This window comes from Varroa destructor, unplaced genomic scaffold (genome assembly GCF_002443255.2).
Source record: "Varroa destructor unplaced genomic scaffold, Vdes_3.0 BEIS01000003.1, whole genome shotgun sequence".
Lineage (NCBI taxonomy): Eukaryota > Metazoa > Arthropoda > Arachnida > Mesostigmata > Varroidae > Varroa > Varroa destructor.
The window spans coordinates 22,205,552-22,229,672 of NW_019211456.1; the positions used below are offsets into that span (position 1 = coordinate 22,205,552).

General features: G+C 41.4%; 2 protein-coding genes across 7 annotated transcripts in view; one reads left to right on the forward strand and one right to left on the reverse strand.

Annotated features, from left to right (window-relative positions):
- Positions 1-6: 6 nt before the first annotated feature.
- Positions 7-24,121, reverse strand: part of LOC111247000 (cadherin-like and PC-esterase domain-containing protein 1) — a 173,296-nt gene continuing 149,181 nt past the window's right edge. For all 6 annotated transcript variants that reach the window (XM_086984964.1, XM_022797508.2, XM_086984965.1 and 3 more), the window contains 7 exons: positions 13,825-13,964; positions 11,836-11,957; positions 11,331-11,423; positions 2,475-2,579; positions 1,450-1,537; positions 1,077-1,223; positions 7-699 (listed from right to left, as the gene is read on the reverse strand). In XM_086984964.1, coding sequence (XP_086841090.1) covers positions 610-699; positions 1,077-1,223; positions 1,450-1,537; positions 2,475-2,579; positions 11,331-11,423; positions 11,836-11,957; positions 13,825-13,964 — 785 coding nt within the window. In that variant the 3' untranslated portion in view covers positions 7-609. The remainder of the gene's footprint in view (positions 700-1,076; positions 1,224-1,449; positions 1,538-2,474; positions 2,580-11,330; positions 11,424-11,835; positions 11,958-13,824; positions 13,965-24,121) is intronic.
- On the forward strand, positions 20,961-21,979 carry LOC111247001 (uncharacterized). Its single transcript, XM_022797509.2, has one exon. It carries the CDS (start codon positions 21,017-21,019, stop codon positions 21,695-21,697), a length of 681 nt encoding a protein of 226 aa, XP_022653244.1. The 5' UTR covers positions 20,961-21,016; the 3' UTR covers positions 21,698-21,979.

A 24,121-nucleotide genomic window follows, 5' to 3' on the forward strand; every position in this document is an offset into this window, starting at 1 on the left:
ACATAGTTCTCGAGCTAACTCGACAACGATCTACTATCCAGTAGTCCCCCTGATTCACCGCAGCGTTTGAGTACAGTGAAGAAATCTAGTAACGTGATGCAAAAATAGAAAGGATGTGACGACATATTTATTGGTCGGTATCTGAGGAGCTGACATGTGCTATACGTAGACAGATCAGACGTATAGTGGTTTTGCCGCGTTTTTAAGTACTCTGCCGGTTCAGTAAGTGTCAACTTGTAAATCACACCACACCCGAATAACAGTCCATGTTATTGGTATGGTCGATATTCGATCAATCAGAGTTGGTTCGCAGTATTGTGATTATCAATGAGATACCGATCTGTGCAATTTCTCGACAGCCAGCCAGCGCTCACCTAGGCTACTTGTTCACCTAGGTTACCATTACTGCTGCTGCTGCTGCTGCTGCTGCTGCCGCTGCTGCTGCTGCTGCTGCTGGCAGCAGTAGAGTTACGAAACGGCACAGTGTATTCCAATGCTGTTAGTATGTGAGGACGGTACAAAGTGCGATCATTGTCTGATATTCTGTGTCCTCGGTAGATCATCGTCAAGATAGTAGTATCCTCGACGGCGAAACGGAGAAGCCCAGTGTTACGAACAGAGGCTCTGCAACATCATATTGGTATATTGACGATTCACCGAACCCTCGACCTGGTATAAGTCCGAGCGCACCTTGTTTACCTACGAATGAGACAATGATGAAAAGGCAGCACAAAGAAGGAGATAACGGTTGACAAAGTTAATCTTTATGAACATTATTATTCGATGCGCATAACGGCATTTTGAGTTAGCTGCACATATAGAATAGACTGTATAGTAAGTAAAGGATGTATTTCATCATTAATATAGGGTGGGACGTTATCTTTTATTCAATACATTAGAGTAGACAGATATGAGGATTTTAAGGGAATGTTGTCTAGTATTAGGCATACTATTTCATATGACGAAGCAATTGTTCCGATTCAATAGCATGTTCCGAAGCATGACATATTGAAAACTCGTATCGTGGAAAATTAATCCATCACAACCAATAATACCAAAACGGAAACTATCTTGACCTTATGAAAATGGCAGGCGCATTTTCCTTCGGTGAAGTCCTTAAATCTGGCATATGTCATCCGGAAGGTATCGACAACCCCAAAACCTCGCTGAAGTGACTGTGTGATCAGCTGTTGGTTATGGGATATGACTTTACGAAGTCCTTCCTGAAGCGAAAACAACGAAAATTGATTTTGCCCTATTAACCATTAGTACACGTACCACATGCCATCTATTAATCGGAATAGGGCGGGAGGCTTTCTCGTCTCTGTAACATTTTCTCATTCTGAATAAACGTCACATCTACTTCAACCGTGGGATATGACAGTTCATTACTATGTTGGGCTTCTTCCCCTCGACAATCTACAGAGGTACACTGGCGGTATTGGATACCTTTGGTAGATAATGAACTCCATGCACCCGCTGGTGAAAGCCAGCTCCTAACGTTTTTACAATGACCTTCACTCCGTGTAGACTCTGTCTGAAATTTCAAACCAGTATTACATGATAGCAGAAACGGCCAAAATAGAAACTTATGACAAATGTCCTTTTTCTCTCCTTTTCAAAATCGAGACGTTGAATTATTGAATCGCAAAATGGTTTTGTTACATTAACATTATGACGGAGTTTACTTGTTTATGAATATTTTAGACATAGTTTGTTTAAAATGCCAGAACGTCAGTCGGTATCTAGAACCATCATAGCAGCACGCATAGTCCTTAACAAAGAGACATTCGTTCCGAAAAACCTACACGTATCTTTAGCATCGTTTACAAGTGAAGCTATTTATTGCAACTGCCACTGAGCCGCAGGGCAAAATTAAATCTAGAGAAATCCAAAACAACAATATGTATTTATGATTATTCGATAAAAAGGAACGAGGGCATTTGCTGAACATGAATTTTGTGCGTACCTATCGACCTAACACCTGACACAGTAGCATCACGGGAACGTATTATAATTTAGCTGTTGAACCTTTAGCATTTGATTTTGGCTTTAGTGGACATGCAATAAAGTACGTCCGAGTCGATGTGTGGAAAAGGATATTAAAGAAAGGAATATACCGATAAATGCGCGGATGTGTGCAAAACGTACACAACTCGTCTGGCTGGAGACAATAAACAACGGGGAAAAGGTTATATTGAGGAACACGTATTTGCAGAAACTCATTCACTAGGTGCAATGACCACCCAATACAGAAAAACCGTCTCAATAAGTAAACTATAGTAAGTAATTCACTGACGCCTTTGAGCCCTTACGCTACTTTCAGTAATAAAGCCCTGTTTATCCTCATCAGACTACACGTTATAAATAATATATAATCTCTTTTACATTTTGATAGCTGTTGGCCTAATTCATTGTCGCGTCTAGGGCAAGGTGTTAACATAATTTTGCCGTGGCCTGTATTTTCAACTTACTCAGATAAAAACTTGAGCACAGTATCCATGTGGATCTTGGAGAGCCAATGAACGCCTCCTAAAACGAGAACCATATCTTCACCTTTTACGCGAGATACCGGCACCCTGCAATTTCAGTTACAACAACATACAATAAGCTTAAGTAGACGGACCCTCTATTCTTCGGCTATACAGTCTCCTGTAAGATGGCTCAATTTTGACCATTTTTACTATTAAACCTCTGACTTTTTGTTCGTCTAACTAAAGACTGCTTGTAACATACATTCGGCTATCTATTATAATATTAAATACGAATTTTTCAATTCCGCTAGTTCCCCAATGAAGATGGCTCTTATCAAGTAATTCCCAGCTAAGTCACAGATGGATTTACTGGCGAAATGACAAATGCTTATCAGAAGTTTTAGCGCGGGACGCATAGGGGGCGTTGCGCTATTTCATTAATTTTGTTAGAGACAAAAAAAATCAATAATCATCAAATACCAATAACGTCGCGCCCGTTCTGTCAAAAAAACAACGGCACCGTGTGTCGGCTGTAGAGGAACACAGTGCGTAATATGGTTGCTATTGTAGATGATGCGAAATCCAGCCTCTATAAAAGATCATGTCCCTGCTCTGATCTGTAGTTTACACATTCATTTGAATAGTGATTGTAGTGCATTGTACGCGCACACATCTCGTATAAAGGGCAATCGAACTTCATGCCAGTAACCTCCGAAGCTGTTTTTCTTACGAAGTGGCAATTGGATATCCGCACAGAAATTGCATGGCGGTAAACGTTTTTAATGTTATATTAAGGTCTTTCTCATTAACGTGGTTATAACAGGTGTATGGTGTTTCTTATTTGCGCGGAATAATTTAGTATAACTAGCCCTAGAGGCTTCATCACATTATACATTAGCTAAAAAAAATTCGCATCGAAAAACAGGACGCTGCCTTATTTTCTAGCGGTCATCTGCTGCACAATATGGCTAATGTATTCAACATGTTAATTCTATAGAGCCAAAAGCCGCTGAACTTCGTATTGGTATTGGTGCCTCCTATACGTTGTATGAATAGAACAGGCTGACTTCATTATTGTAGAACAACTGGGTTAATCTGAACGCACGGTAGTATCGAGCAAAAAATGGGCCCCTAAGCGGTTGGTACTTCTTAACCTGCTCATTCTTCAGTTGATCCCACAGATCTCGGCAACAATATTTTCAGGACTGTCTCGACATGTTATAAATATATTGCATCGAGCCTAGCGGATGATCTAACAAACAATCCAGCCTAGTCTAGAAGCTGTTCTGATAACACTCACAGGTCCTTTTTCGGGCCACTTAAGCACCGGCGGCAGCAGCAACAGCGACAGCAGCTGCTACAAAGAACTTTTTAGAGCTAAATTGAGAGAGAGATATCGGAAGATTAAGGGAGCTTGCAGCAGATACGGGCTAGTGGATCAGTATAGGCAAACCTTCGGATTCGTGCGCGCCCCTTCACTTTAAGCTCAGATGTAAGGAATGAAAAGGCAGACGCAAACCGTCGAAGTTCACCACTTCTCCCTTTCGTTTTTGTCGTCAATAAGCGGCTTTGAATCAGGCGGTCCTTCCTCCATCCGAGGCCCATCGGCACCGCTAGCAGCCTGCCTTCATAATACTACGATACGCGGCATCCCTGCACCCCTCACTTCTACTCAACTCCAACCTGAACCTGAACACCTAGCTACTCCTCATTGCTATCACTCGTGAGAAGCTTAAACAATTTGAAAATGCCGCGCGAAAGGAAAAAGGGCACAAGATGGGGAATGTCGGATCGAAGTTCGGTTTGACGGGGCTTTCTGGGCGTACTGAATGCCTTAAAAAGGAGAAAAACGGGACAAAGAGAGAAAGAGTCCGAACGACAGTAAAAAAATAAAAAGACTGACTATCAACAGGAAGAAAAAGAATGGAAAAACGCGCCCTAGTTACACCCTATGTCTCAAGCCCCATCAGTATCCGTCCCCTTTTTGCCTGATTCTCGGAAGCATTTGAAAGCAAAGTGGGCACCACGTTGCTAGGGAAAGCCCAGGTAGATCGAAAGGACAAAGAGAAGAAAAAAGGACAACTGCTTACGCTGATGGAGAGGCACTGAGGTCGCTAGGGCCTGCAGGTTGGTTCTAGAACCTGGGTTGGCTTTGGTAGTTAGTTGATAGACGCCACTGCCCGTTGTTGATTTTCTCTTCGCCATTGGGAGCGTGCTCAAACCCAGTGGAAGCCCCAACACTGTGTGGCAGAACCCGACAGAGGGAGAGGGAGGTGGAGAGTGAAAGAGTCACTTGGTTCGATGAGTGGAAGAGTCGAGTCGGCTTGGCCTGCTGCTTGGTTGAAGCGGTGAAAGCGAGGACTAAGGTACAGTCGAAAGAAGAGGACGGTAGGGGTTAGGCGCCCAACTGCCAATGAGATTAGCCAAAGAAACGCTGTCAGGAACGGGACTTGTTTTAGCGAAAGGGAGATGTGCAGGAGAGACAGGTATAAAAGGGCGTCAAAATGGGGCGCCAAAAAGTCCCAGGCCTGACTAGACCCTCGTGCGTCTGAGAGAGTACTGTTTTTAGAGAAAACAAGCAAACACTTTTTCGCTATATTATGGTGATATGTACCATATATATAGATGCACCACAAAGCGGCCGGGGTTACAAGAAAATTGTTCCCGTTCTACATTTTTGGGTTCTTTCTCCCAACACGATAAGTCGGCTCGCAGTTGTTGTTTATGGAATATAGTGGTTTCCAGAAGCAAGTCTACTGAACGCAAGGAGGGCTAAACATGAGGGTACCGCGAGATTAATGGCGTATAAAGGGCAACGCTTTTAAAACTTTTATTTTTACAGTTATTTTAGAGAAATCTATTTTTCAATTTAAGATATACGTTTTATTTGGTTCTGTAGAAGGAACATCATTTATCATTGCTGTGAGAACGTTTGGTATTCTACAGTAATTTAAATGTTTAGTATATCGTCCTAGGGCGATGATTTTGATTGCGCGCATCAACATAGTTAACTTACCATAAGTAAATCTAAAAGTCAACTACGTGTTTATGTTGCAATGGGGTAATGCAATGATAATTACGTTGCATTGTTAACTTGTTTGGTTGACTTCTGTTCAAGTACCTTCTAAGCATTCTATGTGTATGTATAAGAATAGATCCTGAATTTTAAATAAGGATTTTCGTCTTCCCAGTATGTGCTGTTGGCTGGAAAGGAAAGGTAAGATCCATCTAACAAAGTATCAAATGATTAGTGTTATAATGAAATACAGATGGCAGTAATCGGACGAAACACGAAAGCGTTTCAGCCCCCTTCTTTTCTGCTGTCTTTTCTTTGATGTTTTTTTCTGCGGATTCGATCGTTGCGCGGGAACAAACGAGTCTTTTGATCATGACTGAACCACGCTACTCTGTGCTGGGTAATCGGGCACCTTCAACATGGATGGGGTGGCGCCGAACAGGATCTTGACGTCCGCTAAGAGACGTGAATTATGGACATGTATTGTAAGAACGACAACGCTAGATCATGAAATGGCATGAGAAGCGTGTAATTAACGACATTGTAGTTAAATAGCGTCGTAGCATTTGATCTGATACCGAAAGACTTCTTATAGGCTTGGAACAGCTGGCGAGTGGTAAGTGCATCATAAGCTTATTCAGTAAATGCTATATTTTATATGCTAATGTGACCGGCCAGCGCTGTTCTGAAAAACGCAATCAGAATTCTATGTACATGATGTACAATACACATGGTCCGAAGCTTACATGCGCTTGCTTGTGAAATGGGGTAACTAATGTGTAATGAAATTTTTATTTACCCTATTTTATTCGTAAACTGTATTATTTGTTTCATGACGACTTTTGGTGTGATCTGAACGATGTATAAACTCAGGCCTTTTACGCAAATCGTGATTACGCTTCGAGAACAATGACGGCATTATGTACCAGGTCCAGATAAACTGTTTACAACGCCGTCACATAGCATTAACGCCTACAGGTCGTTAGAAATTTGGGGCTAATTATACTTACATATTGGTAACAAAAGAAGATAATGACTTGTAAGATATGCATTGAACAAGTAATATCGTATGGCCGACTAGATGATGGTTCACCTTCAGAGTAATAAAATGTATCGAGGCTAATATATATATGAATATCTGATAACAGCCCTAGAGTGGACGTTTGCAATCAGTGGCCAGAACATTTTTATTTTCAGTTTGACGTACGTGCTATGGACGCTTTATGTATGACTTTTATCATATTGTACGTTGTTTAGATTGTTATTTTCAGTTAGTTGCTTTACGATTTGTGGATGTTTGAGTCAATGTTGAGAGATCGGATCTACTTAGTCATCCATATGATTCACCTAATGCATTGTGATCTTCATGCAACATTTCACAGAATGATATATAGTCAAACCTGGCCAGTAGCTATTTATAATAAGCGTTTTTTTATCGAGAATATTGTTTTTAACACAGTACGATCTTTTTTTTTTTTTTTAAATAGATTCTATCTCAACTTATCTGCAACATTCTTAATACTCCGAGACATCTCATCCCGTTAAGCTTTAGCTATTTCAGTGCCTACGAGTAGATATAGAGTTAGGAAATTTAATCTTGTTTATAGAAGAACTAAAGAGTTGCTTCGCTCCGGTAGTTCTTGTCTGGCTACCGTTTGTCTTTGGTTGTGGCCAGAGATTGAATCGATCTCTGTTTGTGAACAACGACAAAAGCAAAATTCGATCCTCAAAGAAAATCTTTTATTTTTCTAATTTTCGGCAGACTACAAAAGATGTATTCTTTGTATGACACAGCTCCAGCTACTTTGAAGGATGCTGTCGAACACAAATATAGTACACACATCACATTACGGTTACATTTTGTTTGAAAGACAAACATATTTTGAACTTTTCCCACGCGGCACTTGGAAGTTATCCTTGAACCTCTATACTTTGCCCATGAACATCTAATTTTGAAGTGGACAAAGCCCGCATAAGACGATATAATTGTGCTTTTCATCATACCGGTTAAGACTATATAAAGTGCGTTATCATATACGTAGAGATATATATATATATATATATAGGTTCAGATGCTGAGCTCTTTCAAACGATGAGTTTAATATGATCTATCATAGAATAGATAATTTCACAAATCGTATGCCTCATGAGAAAAACTGCAGTATGTTAGTAACTGCAATGCTTACTACAAGACGTCTGGCGTTCATCATCGATAGCAGACCCACTGACATTTACAAGATGGGCTGTCGATCCGACAAGCAGTCAAGTGTTGCTGCAGGAAATCTAATCGCTATGCCGCGCTAAGGATGAGAAAAACCCTGTCTTCTCGGGCACGCAGCTCTCCTGAAGACCGAATCGGCGTTCGAAGTCAGTCACCATGTGATCAGTCATCAGCGATCATACGGTGCTAGACGGATGGGATAGATGGGCTCTGTCGAGAATGTCGAAGAGACGAAGGTATCATCATAAGTGTGCATGAACCTAGATCTAGCGGCGGGGCTACATTTGAAGGAAAACGCAGGAGCGTAGCTGGGGACGTAAATGCTCATGAGATGACGGGTTCATCATGATAGTGGTCTTATGCCATGGCCCCGTTGATAAACGCTAATGAGATTGACGCCGGCCTACAAGTGAAGCTCAATCTTCCACCGGCCATAAGGTTCAGTACAGAAGCCTCTAAAACGGAGAAAAGCAGCCGATGAAATCAGAGAAAGACTAGCGTTGCTTGAAGACCAATACGGTTTTTGAAGTGCAAGGTATGCTCCTGACAAAGCGCATCAAAAGAGACAGAAAACCTGTTAATCTTTTTAGACATGAACAATGCCTTTAACACAGCAAACTGGGATGCCCGATGGGGATTCCAGAGATTCCAAGCTCATTAACGAAAGCTGGCTACCTGGCATACGCCGATGACTTGGCTGCGATTAACCACTGCCCGAAAGGACAACGCTCCTTAGTATTGTACTAGACAACATAAAGACCTACATGGAACAATGTATTGTAGAGACTACACTAGAGTAGAGTGACGCCATCCATTCGACTGGTAGAAATGAATGCCGAGTAGTGAATTGCTCATTGGGTAAGTGCCCTACTCAGATTATCAGGTATTTCGGGATAGGAGAGGATACAGGACTCAGGGAAGTCGCAGATGTAGGATATGCAACCAGGAAGGCTTTTTTTGCAAAGCTTATGCTTAGGGTAGAGGAACTATCGTAAAAGGTTAGACGCCTATAGGCGACGGTGGCGTAGTCTGTTGCATTGCATACTGTCTCTGTCTGGGCTAACATGGCCGTCAGGAAAAAGAACTACTCTTTACACAAATAGCGGTACGGCACTAGCGAAACGGCAGCAATTAAAGTGGCCCGAGGGTACCGCATAGTTTCCACGAAGGCTAGCGTAGTGCTTGCCAAAATGCTGCCATGAGATCTGCTGGCTGAGCAAGGAGCCGAACGTCGCGGGGTAGCTGTACCTTGAGACAGCACGGAACGCTACACTGCGAAACTGGCAAGAACCATGGGCGCTAAGATCGACCAGGGGTATTGACACACACCTTGGCTCCGAACACCGCGACCGTATCACGTAAACCAAGTCTTGGCTGGCCACGGCCAGTTGTAATCACAGATGATGAGAACTAGAAAAACAGATTACTACGTGCGTCTCCTGTGTATCTGAAAAAGATGGGGTCAAGCATACGATTTTCTGATGCGCGGCATAAATGCAATGCGGCAAGATCTGGAGCGACACGGAAACCTACAATTGACGACGGCGAAAGGAGTCGCAGAAAATATGGTGAGGTCAGAGAAGTAATAAGTCGCTGGGTCAGTTTTCCTCGGCGACATCCAACGAGAAAAAAAAAAGAGCTAAAATGTGAAAGCACAAGAAAAGCTAAAGGGTCCTAGGCGGACCCTGAAATGTAACAGACGTAGAGAGTACTTCGCTAACTCATGTGCTCCTCCAGGTTTCGAAGTAACACTATACGTCTTGCAGGGATCTCCCAAAAAGGCTTGCACTTAGTAGGTAATCGCTCCTTGCCCTATAGGGCCGCCAATAACAACGAAAAACTACTGCTTTTTGAGTTTTGTAGTAATTCCAGACCTGGTCCAAAAGACCGTCTGGCCAAATGTGTCCGGATACGACAGACGAATTCTTCATACCTTCTAAACAAGTATGTCCAGCATACAAAAAACAGCCTTGTATCGACCTTAATGAAGCTAACTGATCTTATGCACTAGGCCATATGTGCAGATTCAGCGACTGGAGACTGGCTCGTCGTAGACAACAAGCGTACAGTAGATATGCCTGGCTATCCTTTTGTAAGTGATCTTGACTATTAAATTATTAGCGAGGAAACTCCTTACAAAAGTGTTTGTGTTGCGATGACTTGAGCCAGATAGATCTGATCTCACCTTCAGGATCGGGTAAATGACGACCACAGATGAGTGTTAATCCCTTTCGGTATACCTGGAAGGATTTCTCCGCCTCTATTCAAGACGATGCTGAAGCGAACGGCCCTGTTTTAAAACTAAACCATTTGGAACATTGTACGAAACACGCAAGATATATTTCAGTGAAATAAATTAGTGAATTTGAATCATCTGCCTTATAATTACCGATATTTTAATCCTGTTTGGTACGTTAATCACTATAAAGTTCGTACTTTTCAGTATCGATTCTCTATGTGATTTACAGAGACATGATGAGAGCTCACGATATACCATCCGGTTCCATCCAGAGACGCCCGTCTTTTTAAATTGTCTTCAACGATGGCGGTATGTTTCAGAGTATAGATATTGCTGCTTTATTTGCCGGTGCGGACGCGTGTGTGTTAGAAGAAACAAAGCAAACTTCGTCTACGAGTCCGTTAAAGAATTTGGATAATAGAAGAGGGGAAAATAGTCACGTTATTGGACAGTGATCTCGGGGCGCATCTGTTCTTAACTGGTACTAGTCAATTTGAATTGCTTCACGATGTTTACGACGGCTATTCGCTGAACGTGCTTTGATGACCCGTTGCAATTTACCACTGTTCGTATTCGAAATTGTCATAAACATCTACGGCGGGCGGCCTGCGTAACTTTCTGCTTCTTTGTTTACATCAGTCCAAACTAGACTATTGCAATTGATAAATACGTATGTTCGATTTACGGCAAGCTTCTATCATATAACTATAACCAGTTTCTTAGTGTTTTCGTATTTTGACCGTTGTCAATTGGTGAATGGCGATGAGATGAACAACCAGGCTAGTAGTAACGGTAACGGCTGTAAATGCTCACGACCTATTCGATTTTACAGATGTTTCTCAAAGCAAGCATTCTAATGTACGTATCGGCATTTCTTACTTTTGGCTGTATTCGTTCGCCTATCTCGAATCGACATGTTTCGGTAACAAGGGGTTCGTTGAACGTACCCCATTTTCAGAAATACCGAGGAATGGCGAAGTGAACGTCCGAGTTCTCGCTACTTGATATTTTCAATATTGATTAGTAGGGCATAAAATCAGTTCGATATGATTCGTATGTCAGCGAAAGCGATATATGAATCTGCAATAAGACGAAGTGATTTCCCTCTGGTAGTTTCCGAAGTAGTTCCCCTCTAAAGCAATACATTTTTTGTTTATATTCTATCGATGCCTGTAAAATAGGATGTGTGCTGCCACTGCGTCGTTGATAACGCAACATTGTCACTAGCATAAGTTATCTTTATAATGCGACGGACGCCCTTCTAGAAGCGACCAACGTATTGTAAGTTTAAGCTAAACTAAGTTTATAGCACTACATGCATTATGGAGGCATTTAATGAGGCTTGTCTACCGTTGTTGCACGCTTCATGCCAGTACTTACTTGTCAATTAGTCGTTTAAGAGTGAGTTCGAAGGACGGCAGTTTCCTCCGCCAGAATTTCGGATAATATGCGAATGCGAAAGTCGTGTGGCCCCTAAAACCAAACACAGAAATGATTTCAATGGGCCAACCGTTATGGGCGTAGTGGGTGTTTAAATAATTAACTCCTTTTATAGTCCTATAATCGAAGTACTCACAAACTTCAGTAGTATGATACTTGAATAACTACACATGATCGAAGTTAATATATTTTAAAATTTATACCGGCGAATCTATTCCAATTTTGAAGGCATGAGTCGTTCTAGGGATCAACATTAGTGACTCCTATCGATGACGTCGTTTTTGCCGTCATTGACATGTAGAAGTGATTTTGGTTAGACGTGCTTAGTAAGGTTTCCGTTTTAAAATAAAACGCAGTTTGTGCTTTTCTGCCTGCCTACGATTGCTCAATGTTATGTAAGTTAGTAACAATTATAAATATTATTACGGTGCTACTGTTCTGATACCTGTTGGTCTGATTGTAGATGGCGACGTCATGCGTCTTCTCCCATCGCGCGAGAGACCCATTTAGTTGCTGCACAGCCTCGAACATCATTCCTCGCAGCGTCGAGTCTCCCAAAAACAAAATCTGGCAAAATCAACAAACAAGCCAAGTGATAACACCATATATCAGAGCCGTTAAAACAGACCAGCGAATCTATAAGTCGATCTTTTTTTCTTTTACCCTCAAGGGCTGTTCCAGGAGTCAGTGTGATTAGGGGTCGAAATACTGTACAGCCACTCTGCTCAGTCTTCACGCGACTACATACTTGTGAAGTTGTGGGTACAAGAATCCGTGAAGTCTCAAAACACGGTTTCGGCGTCATGTTAAGATCTGAATAATCTTCTTACCGAAGGATTGTCAGGATGTTAAAAAAATGATGATCTGTGAAAGCTAAGTCTGGTGACCATGGTGAACGATAGAGATCCTCAAATCGAAGCCCCCGGTGCCTGCTACCCTGAATTTCGCGGCGGGACATTTAGCGTGTTCGTGTAATAGGAGCACTCTGTCTCTGTTGGTTAATTCTGGTGGCTCAACGCAAAACCTCCTCATCTTCTGCTCCGATCGTTGAGGGCGCACTTCAGCCGTAATAAGCGAACACGAGGCTATAGGCAATAAAGCATGCTGTAAATAAAGCAAAAAGACGCAATATCTTTTCGCAATTGTAAATTTGGTGTCAGGTGATTTCCTGCCGGTTAAATACCGATGTGACCGTGTGCAATTGTCGTAATTTTTTGTGACAAATTCTAATTTAATACAAGAATGGATCGCGGTTGCAAAGTGAGCCGATAACAAGCAAGCGTCTACGTCTCTGTCGTGTGCACGGAGATCCTTCGCCGTGTACAAGCCGCGTACAAGGTTTACTGCGAGCTGTCGCCGTAGAGCTCGTATTGGCAAACGAGTTATTTGGTTTTCATAAATTTATTGCAGCCCGACCGCTAAAATTCCAAGTGAATTGTCTCATACTCTAAAAAGTCCAAATGGATCTCTAAAACGTGTAGCGAAACGGTACACCGTTATAAAATGGCATCATCTCGAAACGTGAGATTGAGACCAGTTACGTTTGACACCAAATGATTTGGCTTGAGACTTAAAATAATTTCGAAAAGTATTTTAATCAGATATCCGCTCGTGGGTGCACTCATTATATATATATGTATATATATATATATATATATATAGATATATGGGTCAAATTGGGTGGTAGGATTATCGAATGTTTACTATAATAATGAATACTACAAGAATAGATATTTTTACCGTGTTAAATATTCAATTTTTGAGTGAACAGCCAGCGCCATCAAACAAAAATAACAAATTAACGATCTCTTCCTGAGGATAAAGTAGATATATGTTTTTGAATGAAAAAGGTTCGTGATAGTATATACTACATTTACTATTACACATGTATTTACAACTTTCATAAAAACGATTGCTTTTGTTTTTATGCTATACTTTCTAATGCTAACTATCTGTCAGAGACCGTGTCATAGTCCTTTAGATAACCTCTTCTTGTAAATCGTATGCAAACAAAGCAAAGTAAACAATTTAGGAGCTGTGTTGTTTTGAAAAGGACAAGATAAAATCTATTGCTCCAAACGGATCGAACGTAATTATTTAGCTTATCAGAAAAGCCATAGCTCTATCAGTTCAATGGAAATGCATAGGAATAGATCAACAATGGATTAACGAGATTATCGCCTAACAGTAACTGTGAATTAAAAAATATACAAAGCGAAACACTAAATCTATAGAAAATCGGTTCGAGTGAAGAAGTGACACTATCTCTCTAAATTAATCCTCATCTTAAAAATGTATTTTTCCTAGTAAACGCAAAAAGGTTGGTATGTCTTATGCATACTTATGTATTATTTCGGTATGGGTAACGAGGAAGATGGCAGAGACCAGGGGCAACGTGAAGTTGCATTTATATTTGGTAATATTGATATTTTACCTTTGTGTTGGACAAGCAGTGTTGTAGTACGACCCGCGGCGTAGCGACGTGCTGACAGTCAGGATATGCCCAACGGGCTTCATCCCACGCACACGATAACCCACCATCAGAGCAGCTTTGGCAGGGAATCAGCCAGCGAGCTGTAATTGTCAACGAATAAACAGAGATAATTGAAGGGTCAGCGGCAATATTATAGTTGTATATTCTGCCCGCCTAACACCTAGGGATAAAAATGCTGTGAAATACGTCTGTGTTAGCCAGAAAATTATCGATGCACTCGGTTAGAATAAAAATCGTTGAACAACTAAAGTTAAGCGTCGAGACTCATTGTTCTGTGACCACCTCGATGATTTTGTCAGTAGCCCTATTGGGAGTAGATGCGGGGGGTGGCTGCGTGCATGGAAAAAACCTAACAGTTCCATTATTGTGAGCCGATTGACTAAATGTGAGAGATAGATAAAAGGTCGATAATTTTTTTTTGGTGAAAGATTTTCAACGTAAGCACAATTTACAGTACATAGTAACTATTGAACAAACTGTGCAGTCTGAGGATGGACATCGCGACATACGCAAGATCGTGTATGCAATACGCACCGAAAAAGTTTTTTTCGGCTATCGAAAGTACCGATTTGCTTTTGTAGATAGCGGTTTTGTGTGGAGTACGTAGAAGCGTACTGATATGTCACGTGCGTCTTCGTGAGTGCCCAATGGTAACGCGCTGGTCTGCTAAGCTTAAAAGCACGTTTTCTGAATGTTCTAAACTCTGGGGAACACTATTTATTGTATGTAGGCAACGTATTATTGAAGCAAGTCGTATTGTTCGGTAGTCCTTTGGCCATTTGTAGCTTTAGATGCTACCAATGCTCAATATTTGTCAATACATGACCATCGTTCGGAGACGTTACCGAAAGCATTCTTTGGCATCTGAGCTCACGTGTTGTGTAGAATACTGAATAGACAACTTAAGGTGTAATAATCACATAGGATACGATAGGCCCAAGCCTTCTCTACTGCTAGCATTGGTCAAACCGGATTGTCTATGTAGGCAACTGATTTTGCAGCGTTTGTTGCCATGCCCTTTGCATATTATACTATCGTATTCATGTGCGGGACCTAGACAGACGACCCACGGCAGAGGTATCAGGGTACCACGGCACCACAAAACGGTTAGCAGGAATGGATGCCTTTGCTGAACGAACAACGCATTGTGTTTCTTATGCGATCTGATAAACCCCCTTTGCACCGAGGCTAGCAGTGATAATAGACCGACGATAAGAACTTTCGATATTTGGGGAACAGGACGTAAGTGAACAGCCCCATTTGCTTTGATCTCTGTGCAGAATCGGCCAGCTTCATTTTTACGGTTGGCTGTATTGTCTACTGCCGAGCAACGCTAATGGCGGGGTGAACTGGAGTGGAACATCGGATAATCTGTAAGCTGTGCCGGTGGAAATGGTGGCACGTAAAGAGGCAGCAGAAGACGTGCCCGGATATACAGCTGTTGCCAGAAACAGGCCGTTAGTTGCACAGAACTGATACTGGGTATGACACTAATCAAACGAACGATTTCTAGCCATTGATCTGCTCCAATTGCCATTGCTCGTGAGTCGCCTCAAAAGAACTATGGCTGTTGACCATAGCTAACGATCATCACAAGTAATCCCCTATGTCCGTATGTGCTGCGAAGAATAAGCTGACCGAAAAATGTTCAGACATAGCGTAAAATTCCATTAGGATCACGTAGTTCACTGTACTGTGTATGAACGTGTTGCAGAAAAATTGTTTTTCCAATGATACTTCCTACACCCTAGAATTGAGAACGCATTTGAAAAACAGACCTCATAGGACAAGCTTATATAGTATAACAATAGAAGGTGACTTCTTTAGTCGCTGGCATAACGAGAAAAATTGTCCCTTGCAATAGCGTGGAAATAAAGCAAGCATAACGTAAATATAATAGATCGTGGTGTGTTTTTGTTTCTTGTTTTTGAATTCTTCTGTCTCCGCAATATTTCTATCGGCTGAAACATAGTAAGTCATCATGATGACCGGAAACTTCTACAATGATTGCTTACATCTGTACGCATAAGCCATACGAACACGGTGAAGGAACTAAAACGATTGAACCTCAAAATAAAGCGTCGTAATATAAATTTCTCAAAGCAGAAAGGACGCACACGATCAATCTGGTTGACAGTATTGCGAGTAGACGAGTATTCGGTATAGTCTAGCGTGATTAAAGCATCACAACTGGATCTGTTTGTGTTTCGATCTTAAGGAGTTTCAAGATATTACGGATCAATAAGCGTGCGCTTAGTTCACTTACTTAAAAAAGGACGTCAAAAACTCCATAGTGAAAATGAATCCGCTATTAGTAAAAGGTTTGAAAGCTCCGCTCACGAGGTAAATGATGATACCTAATGAAAATTACACTTTCGGTATCCGTTTATCTCTGCCTGCTCGGTGGTACTCCTTTACAGTTGCCTCCGGGGCAGGGCTCAAGGCAGTCCCCGATACCAATGCCGAAATCGACAAATATTACATCCTGGCAAGCAGAGTGCCTAGAAATGTACATGGACAAGTGCTTTATTCGGCAACGGAAGGTACAGCGCAGCTGGTGGAAAAACTCTGCTGATTTTCGCACCGGATATTTAAGGCATATCTTTTGCCTTGTGAAGACCCAGTTCAATGAAAAAAAATGCGTCACGGATGTTTAACCTGCGCTCGGAATGATTGAAGAGACTGAAGTTTTTATAGCTTGCTTTACTTATGCTCAGTGTCAGAAATGCGCGACAGATATCGTCGAGAAAATATATGGCAAGCAGGCCGTCAAATATGGCCAAATCGTGATCAAGATGGAGTTTAGCCAATGTCATGTGCGAAGGTTTTCAATTGAATCTAGTATGTCAAGAATATCTATAAATATCTTTGCCTGAGACCCACTCACCGCAGACGCAATAATAAATCTTTGGTAAGCAAACTGTTGGGCGCCTACGTTAAATTGTAGAAAAAGCAAGACTGCTGTCGAGAAACGATGAGATGAATTCGTTGGGCCTTAGCAGGTGTAGAAATATACCTTTTTGCTGATCAACTTAGGCTAAATTAGGGACGTCAAAACAATTTAAATCTGTCGTCATAAACGCCCACACTACCTTGCCATTACAAAAGCGTCCAACATAGGCGCTGTTAAATAACACACCATGCAAATTTTAAACACGTAAAGATTTATTATTGTGATAATGACTAGAAGATAAGGAAAAAAAATAAAATCGGACAGATTTCGGTGTATTTGAATTTCGATTGTCAATTTATTATAAAGAGAACATTGGATGCTAGTAATATCTAGCACAATTACTAACAGGTACCTGTGCGTCACGACGTATAAGACCTGTCTTATCATATTCTATTAAGAAGCGACAATTTCTTTGTCGATGCATATATAACTTCCGCGAAATTCAATTCAAACAAAATTAGCTTGCTAAGCGCCCGACGTCCGTCAGATCACAAGCATGCTTTCCGTAATGAACGTTCTGGGAGTAGACGCCACTTGTAAATTATAAGGTAAATATTTTCTTGTCTATCCCTGTGGTTGCCACGCATACGTTGATCAGTTTCATGGAACCTTAGATACGTATGTAAATAACCAGGAAATCGCTACTAAGGCGCCTTTTTTTTCAATTTAAAATTTTTCACTATTCCCTTATCTGTTTATCGCTGATTTGATTCGGATATGAATATTTAAACTATTTTCCCCACTCGTCTGCGTTTGTCTATGACTCATCAGTATCATGGGCTTCATCGTCATCAGTCACTTCTTTTACAACCGAATCTCAATGGAACCCTCGCTACCGCCGGCTATTGGTGGTTCGCGAGTCACAGAGACGGATTATTTTGGCACAAGGTTTCCATTTCAATTACAAATTTCTCTTTACCAAGCCACCTCCATAGTAGTTATATGAATATATTCCGTACAACTAGCACCGTCCGTAGCACAGTAGTAGATACCGATAAATACAGCAGGTAAGATATGAGAAGGGCGGGTGGGTGGCTTGCTGCTAATATCATACGCGTTATTAACGGACTAACCGCGGTAACACCGGTAGGCGCAGCACCCGCTAAGCACCCACAAGTCCTGCATGTACGTATGTATGTATGTATGCATGCATGCATTATTTTTATCGCAAGGAGCCTACCGTTAGAACGAGTGCATCAAATAGGCTTTAGCGGCTCGATCTTAATGCTGCCGATATCGAAGGCAAAGTCGGTTGAAGGAAACTATTCCTAAAATATAAACGACTGATTGCGTCGCACAGGGTCAAAGTCGGCCCCGGATATACTACTAGCCTGTTATCGATGTCCATATTATTTTTTAGTTAAAATTTTCTGGCCGGTGGTGGACGAGACGGCACATTTGTTAGCTCGTTAACCAGTTGATCTCTTTTATTACTAAAATAATCGAACGTTTTGCATGCGCGATAGTGATGGACCACACATGGACGGCTAATCAATGCTCGTATAGCTCCTGGTTGAGTGCTCAAATGAGAAAATGGTAACGCAAACAGCGGGGATTGTGACGGCGGTAGAATAAAATAAGATTTGAACAACCTCTAATGTTTGTACATTTATTTTTTTTTTTTTATATTTTCATCTATTATTATTATTTGCACATTTACTATTACGTAGCTAGATTTATGTATTTAACTTATTACCAAGATTATCTGCTAATGGTAAATGTTCATTCATTAAGTTGAGTAAGTTTGCCTAATTCAGTATATAACTTGGGAATAATTTTTAATATAGCTTAATGACAATTATTTGAACTCTTCTGCGTCATTGTACGCCTCCATCCTTTCCTACGGCCAAATCGAAGGTAATTTATTTCTTTCATTCATTACTAGCAAATAAATAGAGACTACTTGTTACGTGTACTTATTCTTCCAACGTCATAAATCAGCTCTGGGCAATAATCGAGAACACATATATTTTGGCAATAGATACAGAAGGCTATAGAATTGACCCGACGGCCCAGTAACTCTCCATAAAAAATAAGGAGGGCATCATGTCCCACCTTCATCCGACCGCTCGTTCGATTGAGTGAAATATATGTTAATTTTTTCGTATTGTATGACAGCAAAATTTATCGTTAGAAATCCGTATTGGCCAGTCATTACAAGTTTGAGAAATGGCGGACGGGTACCTTCACGAGCGAAATGCATCACCTAGCTAGACTTTTATAATGTCGCAGACAGCTGATCAGGTTTTTGACTAAATTAAAGACTTGAACAGGTAGTGCTTAAACATTAAGAAGAATGTTATTAACTAGAGGCTTCGAAGCTTTCGTGATTTTCATCACAGTAATCCAAAATGTCAAGCATCGTTTTGTCTCGCTGGGATGAATTGCGATTTTGGGCATTGCTGCCGAAGCCCACTATAGGCGTCACCACCGCAAGCTTGAACTTTGCGCAACTGTTTAAACTAGTGTACTAATTACGCTGCCTTCTATAGACTTCGAGATCGAAAAACGTTGTAATAACGCCAGACAAATCAAGGCTGCGTGGAGTTTTTCTTTTCCAACTAATGTAGCACACCGGTCCAGCGGAAGACGACAGGCTTAGTTACTAAACACCCAGAGAAGTAGATCTTTGACATATGCAGGGTGGACGGCACAGTCGGCAAGGAATACCGCAAGCAGGCTCCGTGCCCTGGCGAAGTTCAGGCCCACGACGTGTACACGACGTTTGCAGTAGCTCGAGGATGCGACTTTCAGTCGCGTCGTGTACTTGTGGTCGTTATCAGTTTCGTATTTCGGATATTATCGAGTCGAAGTGTGGCAGGGAGAGAGTGCTAGTCTTCATGTGCGTAACGTTGGAATATTGTTGAAAACTATTTGCACCGTATCTCAAGCTAACTCTACCCTGGCCGGCGTTTCGAAGTCCATTATCAGTTGTTTTTTTCCCCACTTACCTGGATTGATCAGAATTACTAAATCAGATCTACATAGGTAATAACATTGAACAAGCTGCAATTTATTACCGAATTTCGTTGTCTATGTGCTTTATATATGTGCTGAGCTCTTTCGTCTTTAAAATTAAGCTATTATAATTTTTATGCAAGGTACGATGCTATGCTAGAGTATGAACTATATCCAATCTGCATTAAATAGGCGACATAATCTTATTCCGAGACAAAATTAGCTTCTCTCAAATGGCGAAGTATGCTTTGAACTCCACTTGACGACGAAGACGAATATTCAATTTAGATGATTTCCTTATTCTGCTATTTCTATATTGAATTTATTAGAGGTAAGTTTGATACAACTTAAAAAGCTCAAGTTGGGATTACAATTTTAAACCGGCCATTTTGTGCATCTATTTTCTCCTAATCGAAAAACTGGAGTGGTAAACGCTCATTCATTCGATATCAATTTAATACTCGTATAATTTCATATAATAGACACATGTATTCCACTGCTTCATGCAGTTGATTAGGCAAATGTAGGCTAGTCCTGACAAGCGAGATAGAGATATTATAATCACTGTTAATAGCAAGGTGCCGATCGTTTTTTACAAGGCAAGCACGTTGAGGTTGAGGGTGAGGAAGCATTGAGGTTGATTTGTACCTCACATTGAATCTCGCTTAAGTAGGCATAGGGATGCTGGGTCACGGATCAAAACCATGTTACGTACTACGATCGCAAACTACAGTAGCAATACATTTCTTTCCCGTGATCGATGAGAATCCAACGAGGATCCAGCGTACTAGTGTCTAATATACGTATAGGTAACCGCAAGATGATTTGACAGTTCTGGTTGGGAAAGACAGAGGTGATGCTGCGGTTTGGAGCATTTTTGCTGTTACTTGTTTGTCGACAAGGCTGCCTACCACCGTCGCCACCGCTGGCAGCTGCCAGCCGGTCGTATCGTTGACGGAGGAAACGTTTGATATATAATTAAAATGCCGTGACAGCCAATACATCAACAACATCTTTTTCTACTGAGGAAGAGATTTCGTTACATCGGCGGTCTGACTGTGTGTGACGGAAATTCGAGGATGAGCGCGCCTATGCAGATAGACGCTGCTGATGACGATTATCCAGCGACGAGAGCGACGATCTAGTCGACTATAAGAACCCGTCCGAGTTGCGAGAATCGGCATGTTCAGCTGAAGTTTGACAAACAAAACCGAAAGCAACATGAAGTCAACTTTCTTTTCGCTTGCCGTTGCGCTTGCTCTCTTTACTGGCAAAGTGTATACTGCCGATAAATGCCACTTGCGTGAAGTCGATCTGTGCGCTGTACCCATTGCTAGTACTAATAAAGTCCCGGCGACAGAGGAGGAAATCGACAAATACTGCGCCATAGCTACCGAAGCTAAGCAATGCCTTGAGAACTACCTAGCCCAGTGTTCTACGCCGATCCAGAGGGAGGTCTACGCCTGGGCTACCAAGGACCCACTGAAGAACACTGCTGACTTCTGCGAGAAGGGCAGCACCCAGCGCAACGACTATCTTAAATATGCCCCATGCCTTGTCAAGGCCCAATCCGAGGGCAAACAGTGTACTGATGATATCCATGCTGCTTTAGAGAAACTTGAGACTGCCACATTCGCCGACCGTATCCCCACTGCGTGCTGCATTTACCATCGTTACGAGAAGTGCGTGTCGGATATCGTCGAGACTCATTGTGGCAAGGAGGCTGTCACGCTTGCCACAGAGATTGTCCAGCGTCACGCGGGCGTGTCTCCTCAAATAATATGCCATGGATTCGATGGTAGCTCGGATCAATGCAAAAACCTTCTTCCACCGCCTGGCACCAAGGCTTCGGGTAACGCAAAGTCACTGCTCGGTCGTCTCTTCTCTCTTTACGTTTCGTAGACGTTACGCTAAGCGTTTGGACGGATTATCGACAAAAATAAACCTGCTGCTGAGTCCGGACACGTGAAATGCGGCACGCGCTTATGCCAATCAGATGTTCGTATGGAAAATTAAATAGTTTTTGAAGCTTCCAAAGAAAGCTAAAAACGGAGGCTTTAAAAGCTTCTGTGTTAGCCAAACAATATCATTGATTCGAGTACGGCTGAGTTTTAATAAGCGCTAGTGAAAATTCAAATATGGCAAATTATGTTTATCCAAATAAAGTTTGACAGCATTTTTTAATTATTGTATATTGGTTAATTTACCGGTAGTACAGAGCAGATGTAGATTTCTAAGGTATGAATACTTTGGACGTCCTCTCTTACTAAAAAACTACTTACTAAAAGCGAAATATTGTGCAGAAAGGGGTAAATAGAAGGGGAATAGTGGCGATTAGTGGACAACAAGCCCATAGTAGAATAGCTTGGAAAATTAGGTACGAGACTTTTCAAACGTTAATATGCGCCCAGATTTATAGATAGTATATTATGCTCCCGTAATGTGCACTGGTAGCGATTTTGCCTACTAAACCTAAAGTAACTTAAGGTCAAATTCGGGCATGGACGCATTTTTGCTTTGTGTTGATCAGTCGTCTGAGGTAATGCGGTGCAATCTAGTCTAGACTCCAAAAACAAAACATAAATACTCCTATTATCATTTGGCCGCCTTCCTCTTTATTATCCAGATTCTGTATATGAATTATATTTACAATACTGAAATGTCTCTATAAGAAACAAGATCACAACTGCAGAAAACGTTCCACTGTAGTTGTATTTTATTGTCCTTCGGTTAATAACTCGTTAGTACAAGTAGTAAAACACAGTATGAGTATTACTCAAAAATGTAGTAAATTTCGACATGAAATATGTACGTGACGAGAATATGGCCTTTATCTTGGCCAATAATTTTTGCGTCATAGATCCGATCATTCTTTCGTCAACCATCTCTGTAGATTTGGAACACTTCAGATCTTCATGGTATTTCTATAGTAGAATAGATTTCGTTAAGTTAGCATGGTAATATTAGAGAAATTTGAAAGAAAACATTCAAACAGGTGTATGTTGTTCGCACGTGGCCTGACAATACTAACAGGTGATCGTCGTGCACGTACTCACAGACTACTGAGATCTCGTCTTCTATCGTGGTAAGGTATGTGCCCAACTATATTGAGACTTATTAAGGATGATGAAGAAAAATAAATCCTCATAAGAAATGCACGGATGATTCTATCGATCGAAGATGTCTGCTCGCGCTGTACTGGCCTACTAAACAGGATAAAAATATAGCACCCTATAAAAGAGATGGTCAAGCAACTGCTCAAAGGCACAAAAGTTAAGAATATTGTGCGAACTTGTACGGCCTCTTCGAATAGAATTTTTAGGATGAGCGATTACTTTTCCGCTTTAAAGATATTTGAAAATCGCTTTTCCCTGTCTCTTGAAGTCAATTTTGGTCACTTCAGGAGGTGGTACTTCAGAAGATGGACAACAATTGGGAACGGTTGCGGCTATGGATCATACCGTTTTCCCTCATTGAACACTTTATAAAATTAGCCCAATCGGTCTATTCAAAATGTTTATGTTAATTGCTGCTTAGCGACAGGAAATGAGTATAGTGTATTAAACACTATCAAACAGGCACCAATTTAACGTTATAATGAAATTATGCCGATACTGAAAAGAGTATTTCTGTTCCCGGTGTAATATGGCTACATCGAAGCTATCCACACTCCCATTTGATAGAACAGTCATAGGAAAAGTGGCTGACCTCATTCAACCGACAATTCGTCGCTTTATAGCCATCGCTAACTTTACCGACATTGTTGTTTTGGGACGAACTCTCGGATGACGTAGGCGAGGCGTCGATGCGTATGGGCGACCTGAAACGGAAATCAAATCAGTATCCTCTCTTCCATGCATGAGACATTGCCGGGGTCGTCCAACTCGAGAATGTAGAGAGTAGCGTTGGCAGCTGAACAATCTAGGCCCAACAATGCCAGACTCACGGCAAGTAACAAGGCCGACGACAACTCTCGAATGTTTAAGCCAAAATTTAAAGCTGTGGAAAATGGAAATTGTCTCAGAAGCCTGATTCTTCATGTCGTGTATCAATGATGCGATGTGTTGAGATAGGTGTGTTAAACAACAACATAAAAACAAAGCGCTAAACCTTCTCAGTTTGATAAACGGAAGCAAAATAATTCATACAATAATCGCGTTTACCTATTTGTTTTCTAAGTAACGTGAAGATGTTACATGCGCCTAATTTGTCGTTAGCTATTGATTCAATCTTCGTTATAATAATGATCTAATAATGGTGTTTTTTAGATACAGGTTTGCTACAGGATTGAGATGTACGCTGTCACCGAAACGACTTACTGAACCC

Excerpts from the sequence above, each read along its gene's own strand:
- LOC111247001 (XM_022797509.2), top strand. The coding sequence starts at position 21,017 with ATGAAGTCAACTTTCTTTTCGCTTGCCGTTGCGCTTGCTCTCTTTACT.